Genomic DNA, 14248 nt, shown 5'->3' with positions numbered 1-14248 from the left:
ATTTTTTTATTTTTTTTATTTATTTAATTTACTTCAGATTTTACATCCATATTACACGTCTTAATTACATTGCATTAACATTATGTTTAAATTAGACGATTGGTTTTGTGAATTATTACGAACAAAACATTTTTTTCCATGAGTTTTAATTTTTTTAATTGAAACATACTAAATATAGGTCTAAAAAAGTTGTAATGACTTTTTGTAGGATTTATTAATTACAAAGAGGCGCCATTAAATTATTCATATACGATTTGAAACAGCAGTGACATTGTAAGCAATAAATTAAAAAAAATGACAGCTTGAATTCGCTGGTTTTTTATTTTAACAAAAAATCTGAATGTATTTCGTAGCGACATACCGAATACATTGATCAAAACAAATAAAAAAAATGAAAATTGAAAATCAAAATATTCATTTGTTAGAAAAGTTTTTTACACAATTAATTTTAATCTTAATTAATTGATATAATTAATTATAATTTAGTTGTTAATTGAAAGTGGACCATGGCGCACAAGAATTATTTCCCCGTATTTTCTGCATCCACTGCAGACATTATGATATCATTAAATAATTATAAGTAATAAGACAAATTCTTAGAGGGCTAGAATTTACTTAGAAATCCCAGACATGTTTTTTTATTTTTTTTATTGCTTAGATGGGTGGACGAGTTCACGCCCCACCTGGTGTTAAGTGGTTACCCGAGCCTATAGACATCTACAACGTAAATGCTGCCACCCACCTTGAGATATGAGTTCTAAAGTCTCAGTATAGTTACAACGGCTGCCCCATCCTTCAAACCGAAATGCATGACTGTATCACGGCAGAAATAGGCAGGGTGGTGGTACCTACCCGTGCCGACTCACAAGACGCCCTACCATCAGTAATTACGCAAATTATAATTTTGCGCGTTTATTTTGATTACACGTTATTATTCCTTCACCGTGAAAGTCAATCGTGAACATTTATTAAGTACCTACGTATTTCATTAGAAAATTTAATACCCGCCTGCGGGATTCGAACACCGATACATCGCTCGATACGAATGCACCGGATGTCTTATCCTTTAGGCCGCGACGACTTCAGATATGTACATATTAGGAGATGTATTTTTTATTGCGTTAATAGGTTATCATTCTGTCAAGAGTGACGCGATTGAGAAGGAGAAGATGAGCTAGAACCCAATCTACCAGATGTTCAGTTTTATTTCTTACCCATGCGCTGATAGCCGGGGCTGTTCCAATTTCGCGCGGACGGGTAGGTGACCTCACGAGCTCAACTTGAGAAAATTTGCTAACACCCTAATATTAGCTAACTTGTAAGCTCTAGCAAGAGCTCCGAATAGCGACCCACTGAGAAGATCCGGCGAGAAACTCAGGGTTGTGTCTATGGGTTAGTTTTTTCGTCGAACTCTTCGAAGTTCAATGATTACCGGATCACATATTATGTGTGTGCTTCTATATGCAAAGAGTCGATATATGCTCTCAATTTACATACATCGTCTTCTTGCATTAAAAGGATATAATCTCAAAACTTACTAATTTTACAGGAGAGTGTTTTAAAGGTTTAACATGTGATATTTTTAATATTAATCATCTTTGCAATATTTATTTTTTAGTTTTTACCCGTTACATTATCTGTCTATTAAAGTAAGATAAAACTATGTATTAATTTTGTTAATAGTAGTCAAAATATAGATAAACTAAAAAAAAACTAAAACTAAATAACGCTCTTTTGACAATATTTATGAGAAAAATACTGATGATACCAAATGATTCCTGATATTAACTCAATTTCGAATATTTTAGGAAATTTTACACTTTTAATGCGATAAGACGACATATCATTTTGTGCGGTTTTAGCGGGTCGTAATCACGATTAATAATGTCTAATGGATGAAAATGACAACGAAACTCGCAAAGTATCCGAAATACGATCCTCCACGGTGTTTCCCGAGCGCTATGACATATCCTTCTTCAAACGAAGCTTGCGGAGAGTACTCAATAGTGGGCAGCGGCTTGGCTCTGCCCTTGGCATGGCTGAAGTTCATGGGCGACGGTAACCACTCACCATAGGTAGGCCGTATGCTCGTCTGCCTATAAAGGCAATAAATAATATGATTTTCTTATACAGTAAAAAACACGAGATAAAACCGTAAAATCACTTTTAATTATACATAGCAGTTATTAATGTAAATTCAATAAAACGAACGTATGTTTGTCTGTTAGTTTCTAATCAATATATTGAGTTGTATTGAAGTTCGGTATAGTTTTTCTTTAAACAATTAACAATAGTCATAGTTAAACATAGCCGGGTAATACTAATTAAGAATTTAACAAAAAAAACATGAGCATACGATAAGAAATCTTTTATAAATTAGGTACAATAAAATACAATAAGAATTATAAAGCAGAATTTAAGCAACTTTTGCAATTGAATTAAAGATAAAATGGATGAGTGAATATTTAAAAAATGTATATAATTTATTTTCTTTTGTCTTTTTTTTAGCGTAATCTCAAATTTAATGTTATTATTGTATGTTTGCTGGTATTCAGTAAAGTTGCTATGATGATTGTAGTATTAGTGTAGTGTAGTGTAGATTTTGGGCTAAATTGATAAAATCCCCTCAGTTTTTCTCGAAAAGCAACCGTGAATACAGACAGATGTTCCTTTAGGTAGGCCATACCCGTCGAGTAAAATAACCCACAGACACAGTCCATTGAGTTTCTCGTCGAATCTTCTCAGTAGGCCGCAGTTCTGATCCAGTGGTAGATTCTGCGAAGCACAGCTCTTGCTAGGGTTAGTGTTAGCAACGTCCTCAGGTTAGCGCCCCGTGAGCTCACCTACTCACCCAGTCACGCTGGCCTAACCTCCTGTCTTACAGATAGGAAAAATAAAATAATTAGGCAGTTTCCAAACCCTTGGTGGCGAGTATTTCTATCTTAGTATACATATAAAATTAGCACGATTAACTTGCCGCGATAAATCCCTATGCAAATTCGGTTTGGAGAATCGAATTAAAATAAGCAGTTTAATAATATTTACAAAAAAAGTTGTAATGTGTCAATGTGTCATTTCATTAGCTTCCTTTTGGATTTGTTCACGAAATAGCAGTTGTTTTAAAGTTTAGTGAAAATAAACGAATCTATTATACAGAAACAGGTTATTGAATGAAAATGTGTAAGTTCGTCTGTTGGCTAAGGCAATTGAATGAAGCATTGAGATGTCATCTAGAACCTTCCGTGAAATGCGAAATACAAACTGCACGAATGAACGATTCAAACATGAGACAAAGAAACAGACAGATATTCAGTTTTTAAATCTAATTTGTAAATGATTATTCATATCTTCTTAGCCACAGTCTTGATCACCTAGTGGAATAACAAAAACATCTAAAATCTATTTTTACTGGTGGTAGAACGTCTTGTGTATCCGCACGGGTAGGTACCACTTCCCTGCCGCTTTCTGTCATCAAGCAGTAATATGCTTCGGTTTGAAGGATGGAATAGCCGTTGTAATATAAAAACTGAGACATTAAAACTCATATCTCAAGATGGGTGGCGGCATTTACGTTGTAGAGATGTCTATGAGCTCCAGTTACCACTTAGCACGAGGTGGGCCGTGAACTTGTCCACCCATCAAAGCAATAAAAAATAATCTAAAAGCCTTTGAGGTAGACGTTGATGGATTTTTTTTCTTGGGTTTTTCGAAAGCGGACCTCACATTCCACTTAAAGATGAATCAAGTCGCTGTTTATTGTTGAATATTATTTCAAAGCTTCATTTGGGACACGTTGTCGTGCTCAGAAAATATCATGGGAGTACATTCCATATGATGAATCTCTTGGAAAACACACTCTCATCTCAACATGGTGATTCTAGATGGTAGGAATTCCTGCTGCGATACTTGGTGAGGCTATGGGAAAATAATTCCTATGTTCACACCTCGTAAAATATTTAAAAATTCTATATTACGTATGTTATATGTGAAATCGTAAGATGTGTGATTATGCCCCAGGTGTGTGTAATATGACGCTTATTGTTTAAAAGGTGGTTAAAAGAAAATAAAAGTGAACTACACGTAATTTTTGTACAAATGTGTTAAAACTTCCCACAATCGCTACAGTTGATTGTATCAAATTTTCATCATAAATAATCAGCCAGTCATCCATAGCATATACCTAGAAGAAAACAAACATTCAAAAACATACAAAAAACTCATTAAAATTACAAGGTAAGTAGAAACGCGGTACCTAAATACGTTTGGGCCGAGATGAAAGTTGTCTCTTTATAGCGGGTGGGCGTGGCACTTTTCAGGGGCGCTTTCCGATTGGCCGCTTCGAGCTTTTCATCTCGCCGGCGTCACTGAAAAGTGTAGGGGGCGGTCGCTTTTCAGGGGCTAAACTTACAAATTGCCGTTTCAGTAGTACGTTCTTGTTATTTATCGTTTCAAATTATAAGTTAAAAATTTACGATGCGTTCGAATAATGAAAGCCGGGCCGGACTCAACATGGTATATTAGAGATACATCTTCATTATTTTCGATTGTGAACTCATGAAAAAGCATAAATGAAATATGATTAGTTCTTTTTTTTTTATTGCTTAGATTGGTGGACGAGCTCACAGTCCACCTGGTGTTAAGTGGTTACTGGAGCCCATAGACATCTGCAACGTAAATACGCCACCCACCTTGAGATATAAGTTGTAAGGTCTCAGTATAGTTACAACGGCTGCCCTACCCTTCAGACCGAAACGCATCACTACTTCACGGCAGAAATAGGCAGGGCGGTGGTACCTACCCGCGCGGACTCACAAGAGGTCCTACCACCAGTAAAAACATGAAATACAATGAAACACACGGTTTTAGGTTTAATTTACTGAAACGATATCTTGAATCTGCTTTCTATTTATTTGTTTTGAATTAGTGTTTTTTTTGTTTCAATAAAAAACAATCCAGTCTCATGTTTCAAGACAGATGAGTATATGACCCACCAGTTTTTTTTGGCCAGTAGCCTCAAAGAGCTATTCCGGGTTCATCGTGACTGGTGTTCTAGCACACGGAGCCTAAGAGAGATTGCTAACATCTGCCTTAGCATGAGCAGTGCTTCGCTGAACCTACCACCGGTTCGGGATAGCGACCGAGTGAGAAGATCCGGCGAGAAACTCAATGTGCCTGTAGAGTACAGTAGTGATGTATACGAGCACCTGGTGCTAGTGCTCACTATCACTCATGAACACTAACAATGTCAAGGGTACAGCCAAGCCCACTGCGTGTTACTAAAGGTTTTTTTATTGCCTTTGTAGGCAGACAAGCATTGTTTGCAGGTTTGAAGGGCGGGGAAGCCGTTGTAACTATACTGAGACCTTAGAACTCATAGAACTCAAGGTGGGTGGCGGCATTTACGTTGTCTATGGGCTCCAGTAACCACTTAACACCAGGTGGGCCGTGGAGCTCGTCCACTCATCTAAGCAATAAAAAAATAAAAAAGTTCGAGTAAGTTCTAGTGACAAGGTACGAATATGTACTATCCTTAATTTTATCCGTGCCTTTTTCCCCTATCTATTAGCTGGTAGCCTAAGAGACTATTCCAGCTACGCTCAGACGGGTAGGTGAGCTCACGGGCTCAACCTGTGAGAATTTGCTAATACTAGCCCTAGCAAGAGCAGTGCTTCGTAGAATCTACCACGAATCGTCCCGGCGCCCCTAGCATTACCAATATCCACGACGAATGGTGATCGCTCAGCAATAAATTGGTTGTAGTTCGTTCGACTTGGAAGTTTGCATACGTAATAATTCTCACATAACTTCTGACATTTAATACACAATTGTTTTGGGGAACAATTTTAAAAGTCATGAGAATGATGTTCAATTTGATCATTTATTATATTTTAGTCAATTGTTAATTTTAAACGTATCTAAAATAACAAAAAATCTACATCCTGAATAAATTCAACAAATATTGAATGTTTAACATATTTTACACGTAACGTGGAAACGATTATTTTACGAATATCTTAAGGACATGAACGATTTATGTGCTTTTGTATTCACTTTATAAGCTATTGCATAGATTTTATCGCGGGCCTTGATCGCGGCTTGAGAGTGGAATCGTAGAATTCCGTAACGAAAAAAACCTTCCACCCCTCACTACGCTTACTATGTAGCTTGCGTTCAACACATTCACACGTTGCGCTTGCGTAGTGTTTAAAGTAAGAAGTCTAAACACTTTTTTTTTTTTTTTTTTTTATTCCTACCTAAGCTGAGAGCCTTGAGAGGCTATGTCAGCGTAACCCTAACTTTTGTAGGTGAGCTCACGGGGCTCAAACCTGATGACGTTGCTAACACGAACCCTAGCAAGAGCCGTGCTTCGCAGAATCTACCACCGGATCGGAAACGCGACCCACTGAGAAGATCCGGCGAGAAACTCAGTGGGCTGTGTCTGGGAGTTAATTTACTCGTCGAGCCCTTCCTCGCAAGCGACGGGTTCGACGAGAACGGTGACCGGTGCTTGAAGTACCTAGAAGCACCGTTAGTGGATCGGGAGGATCCGAGATGACGTGTTTTGGGCGACGTCGACTGCTTTCCATTCTGTCCGCAGGATCGGGAATGTAGTTACCGGCGGCCACGATGAGAGGGTTCTCGTGTCGTGCCGCTTTATCGAAGTGGCGTCTAAACACCGCTTTATGTACTATCAAAATATGTGATATAATTTCGTGGGTAACACAACGATAGCGCGATTCAGCTTTTGCGTCAAGCGCCGTCTATCGGCGACAAACGGAATTGTAAAATAGAAAATTATATCACATTACAATGCGTTGGGCGTGCCATTTGCTATCGCTTAGTCGAAGAATTTTATTACTACTCTTACTACTCATTCAGTGATTGGAGTCGAATTAAAAATAAACTAGCTAAACCGTTGATTCTGGGCGAATGAGAGTTAGAACTAGCATCCAAAGGCGTGTCTCTATCCCATGTAGCACCCTCTAGTGAGTGCGCGGTCAAAATGGAATACTCACAATGTAGCAGATTCATTGAAAGCTAGCCCACTGAGTTTCTCGCCGGATCTTATTTTATTGTTGTTTTAATATTAAATTATTATTGTCGATTTATAATTGCATAAGTTGATAAAAAATGCTATGCAATAGCTTTACCGCGGCAGTTTCCGAGTGCCACACGTCTTTTTTTTCCCTACCTACGCTGATAGCCTTGAGAGGCTATTTCAGCCTCTCCTTGACGTGTAGGTGAGCTCACGGGGCTTAAACCGGAAGCGTTGCTAACACTGGCCCTAGCAAGAGCAGTGCTTCGCAGAATTTTTCGAGCGGTAAAGTATTCTAAACGTCAGTATTAAGAAAAGGACAAATTAATAAAATATTTAGACCTGGCCCACGAGAGTACCGCCATATGGCATGTTGATTCAGTCATCATTGTTCCAATAGTTGTCGCGATGCGTGGCTTGATAGCGAAAAGTTTCGACTTCCGTTATCCAATTGGGTTAGGGGCCTGACACAGAAGACAGCTATCCCCGATACGACGCCTATTTTGAGGAGGTTTCTCACTCTGGAGCCTAACCACTGGTAGCTTGTGTCGTAGCACCGCCATCGGCGGCAATCTATTTTTATATAAAGTTTTTTTAATATCCTTTTAAAAAAAATTGTATGATTAATTATATTTTAAATAAATAAAGTAGAATAATAATAATAAATCTTTATTTCCATATAAACATACTTACATTTTGCTAGTATTTATAATCTATGTTAGTAATATAAAACATTACACATTATTATCTGACTCTATAGTATATACATAATAATATGTACTTTTTTTAGTCTTTCATAAGTGCCTGCTCCAAAGGCTATTTACTGGCCCTTCCTCGATCTTGCTCGTTATAACGTTCACAAGACTGTTACCACTGTCATAATGTAATGAGATTTAAAAAAACGCGAGCTTAAGTCGGTCAAGTATTATAGTTTTAAATCTCAATTATTTTATCTGGGGTAGAACCTCTTGTGAGTCCGGACGGGTAGGTACCACCGCCTCGCCTATTTCTGCCGTGAAGCAGTAATGCGTTTCGGTTTGAAGAGTGGGGCCGCCGTTGTCCCTATACTGCGACTTTAGAACTTATATCTCACGGCGGATGGCGCGCTGGAGTCATGGTCCAGACGGCTGGCTGATCCTTCGGCTGGTCGTAGGACCGTCGAGGCGATTCGCCCGGTCCTTGTGGATTGGGTGAATCGTGACAGAGGACGCCTCACTTTCCGGCTCACGCAGGTGCTCACTGGGCATGGTTGTTTCGGTGAGTTCCTGCACCGGATCACAGCCGAGCCGACGGCAGAGTGCCACCATTGTGGTTGCGACTTGGACACGGCAGAGCATACGCTCGTCGCCTGCCCCGCATGGGAGGGGTGGCGCCGTGTCCTCGTCGCAAAAATAGGAACCGACTTGTCGTTGCCGAGTATTGTGGCATCGATGCTCGGCGACGAAGAGTCGTGGAAGGCGATGCTCGACTTCTGCGAGTGCACCATCTCGCAGAAGGAGGCGGCGGGGCGCGTGAGAGACGCACAATCCCGCCGCCGTCGAGCGGGGGCCAGGGAGGCGGATATCGCCCAAGCCCTGGCCCTTTAAGTGTTTCGGGTCCCCCTCACATGTTGGTCTGGGGACCGGCAAGGGGGGCCTAAGAAGACGTCGTGCAAGCTGCTTTGCAGGCGTTTTACGCAAGAGCATCAGGGTGATGGAAGGCCGGCTATCCTCGACCCACGCTGGTTCTGGCCCAGCGGGGTATTCCGTAGGGTAACCCACTCTAACCGGCGCCATCTAGGCGGGCTTCGGACAGTCTGCCGACCGAGAGGACTGGTGGTCGTGGCGCCGACGACCGCCAGTCCGGCGTCCCGAGGGGGAGGGTGATGGGAGAGATGTGCTCCGCACTAAACGCTTCACTTTCCCCCCTTTGCCTTGTCATGAGTTCTGTCTCATGCGAGGTTTGGACGTTGGTTGTTGAGCGACAGGAGGTTTTAGTCAGTTCGACTCTGACATACCCCGCCCAGTATCCCCAGAAAAGGGCGGAAGTCCGGCGATTTCCTCCTGACCAAAAAAAAAAAAAAGGCGGATGGCGCATTTACGTTGTAGATGTCTATGGGCTCCAGTGACCACTTAACATCAGGTGGGCTGTGAGCTCGTCCACCCACCTAAGCAATAAAAAAAACATTTACCTAATTCGAGATGTAACAATGAATTTACTTTAACACTTCGGATCAAAAACTGAACAGCGATGAAATCTCAAAGCATTTGTTTTTCAGACTACAAGTTCTTTGTAACATGAGAAATAATTATAGTGGTATTAATAATACAATTGGAGTACAAGACCATTATGGTCGATAGTTGAGGTAAAGAGAGTTGTATCGTGGTTCGGATATAAAGTGAATATCGAAGACAGAGAAGACTTATTAGAAGAATTTGAAATGCTGTACGCTGTTAGACAGGTTAGTATTGACAAAAGATTCTATGAGATTTTATTTATTTAAAAACTAGCTGACCCGGCAGACTTCGTAGTGCCTCAATCGATAAATAAAAGTCCTAAGCTTTTGTATAAAATAAACTTAAAACAAACAAAAGGAATCCGTCCGACAGGGGGACACATCAAAGCAAAAAGAAAATTGTTATTTTTATTTAATTTCGAGCATTTTCATATTTATCTACCTTTTAAACCGTATCTGGACTTCCACAAATAATTCAAGACCAAAATTAACCAAATTGGTCCAGCCGTTCTCGAGTTTTAGCGAGACTAACGAACAGCAATTCATTTTTATATAATAGAAGAAAATAAGATAAGATGAGTAATAATGGTTTACTTTTCGATAAAGCCAAGAATTTGTGTATTAGAAATTATATTCGTTATTGAGATTGGTGTATTTTTATTGGAGGGACACGGTTTCCTAACTACTACAGCAAGACTCATTTTTGACGCGACTGCTAGGACTGGTTATCAGAGCTGATTGACAACAAGACAATGGTCCAAGTCTCAATAACTTCCATAACCCTGGAAAAGACATTTATATTTATCATACAAATATCTTCCCTTGGCGGGATTCGAAACCGCGACTCCCTTGTGTAGTGACTATGTCACTTACCACTACACCAGACGGCCGTTCTATAGGTAAGGCTTAGACATAATAGAATTTAATTGAGAGTTGGACCATTTGTCTTGTTGTCAATCAGCTCTGACAACCATAACCCTGGAAAAGACATTTATATTTATCATACAATTATTTTTTATTTATTTATTATACATATATTTGCATAATAAAAAAATCTTACAATTATTTCCGTTATCTGGTACCTGTAACACAAGTTCTTTACGAACTTATCACAGGACCAGTTAACGTGGCGTGATTGATATTTAGTAAATATTTATTTATTTATTATAGAATGTATAATTACTTCGCGCCAAAAAATTCAATCTTAGCCAATTGAATGGATAACATGACCATAAGAATATAATAAAAATATTGGTTTTGCTCTAATGAAGTATTAGCGCTTTTCATCGGTTTTCGGGAGATCTTTAGGATAAATAAAACTATTTTTACGGAATCAGGGACGAAGTCGTCGAAATGTTATAAATAATTAACGAGAAATCAGTTTTAATTACATCTGATTTCTTTTGTTTCATCTTTTTTTTTATTGCTTAGATGGGTGGACGAGATCACAGCCCACTTGGTGTTAAGTCGTTATTGAAGCCCATAGACATCTACAACGTAAATGCTCCACCCACCTTGAGGTATATGTTCTAAGGTCTTAAGTATAGTTACAACGGCTGCCCCACCCTTCAAACCGAAACGCATTACTGCTTCACGACAGAAATAGGCAGGATAGTGGTAACTACTCGTGCGGACTCACAAGAGGTCCTACCACCAATAAACCGCAACTAGGTACCGCAACGCTGAGTCAGTCAGATAAAGCATTCGATCGACTGGTAATTCAGTCGCCAATTTTGTTTTGCATCCTCTCGAAAGCCACGAATGCAATATTACCTGCATGACTAAGAGTAACCTAACCCCGTATTGTTTTGAATAAAGGCGAGTTTATCAAAACGCTTGTAACGTGTTATGTTATTGTTTCGGTCGCCGGCCGGGTCGGGCGGTGGGATTTGTTTTTCCTTTAAAAAAACAAAACAATGTTACGCGATAAGTAAACATTACCGGTTTAAGTGCGTCAAGACCCGGTGCTTTATCGTTTTGAGAAGTCGAGTTTCGGACCGCCCAGACCAGAAAAATCGACCGATATAATTTTTTTTATTGCTTAGCTGGGTGGACGAACTCACAGACCACCTGGTGTTAAGTGGTTACTGGAGCCCATAGAGATTTACAGCGTAAATGCGCCACCCACCTTGATATAAGTTCTAAGGTCTCAAGTATAGTGACAACGGCTACCCCACCCTTCAAACCGAAACGCATTACTGCTTCACGGCAGAAATATGCAGGACGGTGGTACCTACCCGCGCGGACTTACAAGAGGTCCTAGCACCAGTAATTATGGAAATTATAATTTTGCGGGTTTGATTTTTATTACACGATGCTATTCCTTCGCCGTGGAAGTCAATCGTGAACATTTGTTGAGTACGTATTTCATTAGAAAAATTGGTACCCCGCCTGAGATTATTTCTAACGAACATACTCTGGGAATCAAAAATTAAATGTTTATCGTTAATGGATGCAAATGCTTTGTTACTTTGTTTGGTGGCTCGTAGATAATCGATTATCTTGTAGTCAGATCAGGTATTCCTTTTGGCTGAACACCTAATTACCAGGTGTGTTTTACCAATGGAATTTCACGGTGAAAAAAGTGCGTCGGTATAAAAACAAACCCGGAATCGGTTTAGATTTTCATGATTTAAGATTGTTTTTTGTTGAGTTGTGATTTTTACTCTTTTATAGTAGTTATTTAATTCTTGATATCTAATATAATTATGACGCAGTAAGCTCAAGATGCCTTATAGTGTTTTGCGATCAAATTGAGTCTTATCTCCGTCCAAAATCCTTTTCAATCGTTAGCTATGAAGCAATCAGTGCTCAACAATCTCTTAACAGATAATCCGACGTGGAATTGTGATACTCATGCATCAGCCCGCTGAGTTTCTCGCCGAATCTTATCAGAGGGTCTCGATTCCGATCCGCTATTAGATTCATTCGTGAAGAAGTTGTTCTTGAGTTGGGTCTCATTCGAAAGCGCTCAGGTAGATGTTAGCTAATCCCACCCCTCCTGGCTGAGCTTTTGCTCACCCACCTGTCCTGGTGAAACTGGAAAGGCCTCCGGTCTACCAGTAATCCTTCAATCATAAAAAAAGGAATTGTGGTGTACGCTTCAAATTGCTCGATCATATTGCTATTCTATATTATATTATACTCGCCCGCTTCGCTGGGCATTTAAAATTAACATTATTATTTATTGTTAATATTATTAAGGAGTCTGACACTCATATAAATATTAGCTTATCCATTAAGTACATGTATTTTCTACATGGATACCAAGTTTCAAGTCAATCGGATGCATGGTTCAGTAGTTATAACGGAACATCCGTAAAAACCACTGTAGATTTATATATAAAAAGGAACACAGAAATCATTATATAATCTCGCTGAGTTTGTTTCGTTGGTTCTCTTCAGAAGAACTTGAATCCCGCGGTGCGATTAAAATGATTTACATTGACATCTATATAATAAAATATCATCTTAAGTTTAATTTGTAAAAACGCAATGTAACTAATCCTTACAACAATGTCTACAGTAATTGAAGTTAGGCGTTAGTGAAGAAACCATTATTATTCATAACGCTGGTGGTAAGACGTGTTGAGAGCCCGTTTTTACATTACAACGGCTGCCCCGCCCTTCAAACCGAAACGCATTACTGCTTCACGGCAGAAATAGGCAGGGCGGTGGTACCTACCCGTGCGGACTCAAGAGGTACTTTTTTATTGCTTAGATGGGTGGACGAGCTCACAGCCCACCTGGTGTTATGTGGTTACTGGAGTCCATAGCTGTTTACAACGTAAATACACCATCTCGTAGGACCAACAGGGTTATTGTTATTGTTATTGATAAAAAAATGTATATTCAAAAATAATTTTTTGTTTGGTTGAATATTTTTTTTACTCAAATTGATTGCATATTATGATTGTGGATGTAGAGATTTGATGTTGGCTTATTACAATTATTATCAATTTGGCATCTGTGAAATTATTAATATTATATTCCTTTTAATACTGTATAAACTATTAAATGTATGTATGTATGTGTGTATAAATGTATATGTGTATATATTTTTTGTGTATGTATTTCTAATTTAATATAAATTTCATTGCAGCTACCACTATTTACTCTGCACTACTTTTGTTGACTGGTAGAGAATGCCTTAGGCATTAAGTCCGCCAATGTAAATTTTACATGAATTGTAATAAGTTTTATTTATTTATTTTTTATTGCTTTGATGGATAGACGAGCTCACAGCCCACCTGGTGTTAAGTGGTTACCGGAGCCTATACACATCTACAACGTAAATGCGCCACTCACCTCGAGATATAAGTTCTAAGGTCTCAGTATAGTTACAACGGCTACCCCACCCTTCGAACCGAAACGCATTACTGCTTCACGGCGGAAATAAGCGGGGTGGTGGTACCTACCCGTGCGGACTCCCAAGAGGTCCTACCACCAGTGATTACGCAAATTATAATTTTGCGGGTTTGGTTTTTATTACACGATGTTATTCCTTCACGGTGGAAGTCAATCGTGAACATTTGTTGAGTACGTATTTCATTAGTAAAATTGGTACCCGCCTGCGAGATTCGAACACCGGTGCATCGCTACATACGAATGCACCGGACGTCTTATCCTTTAGGCCACGACGACTTAAGTAAATAAATCTGATTCTAAAGCATTTATATGGCTTACAATAGCTACCGGAATGTTATAGTAGAACTCATAGGCACCTTGTCTATGCCTGCTGCCATCTTCACTGATGTCCACACAGTTTGAAACCTCTGGCAAAGGTACCTGCCGCGTAATTAAGCTTTATTTAAAGTGGTTATGTTAAAAATCCTAGCTCTGAGCTTTAGGTATTTACGCAAATGTTTAAACCCTACTTAGATATGTGGGCTGTACCTCCATACATTTGTGTCAACTTCATATTTAGGGACCCCAGTATGGGATATTCTAGATTATTCATTAATGTTGATTGCAATTCGTCAGAAAACATTACACGT

At 39.3% G+C, this 14248-nt stretch overlaps 1 protein-coding gene across 6 annotated transcripts in view; it reads left to right on the top strand.

Moving 5' to 3' along the window:
- FoxP (forkhead box transcription factor P) overlaps window positions 1-14248 on the top strand; it is a 210920-nt gene that overhangs the window by 68875 nt on the left and 127797 nt on the right. Inside the window, exon 2 of one of the 6 annotated variants that reach the window (XM_089739892.1) lies at window positions 9294-9476. The exons of the other annotated variants lie outside the window; for them this stretch is intronic. Within the exon in view, the coding sequence (XP_089596018.1) occupies window positions 9456-9476 (21 nt within the window). The 5' untranslated portion in view covers window positions 9294-9455. The remainder of the gene's footprint in view (window positions 1-9293; window positions 9477-14248) is intronic. 6 annotated transcript variants of the gene reach the window in all.

Source organism: Bombyx mandarina, chromosome A1 (genome assembly GCF_030267445.1).
Source record: "Bombyx mandarina strain Sakado chromosome A1, ASM3026744v2".
NCBI classification, from domain to species: domain Eukaryota; kingdom Metazoa; phylum Arthropoda; class Insecta; order Lepidoptera; family Bombycidae; genus Bombyx; species Bombyx mandarina.
The sequence above is the reverse complement of the archived record's forward strand: the minus strand, read 5'-3'. Positions and strand labels throughout refer to the sequence as shown.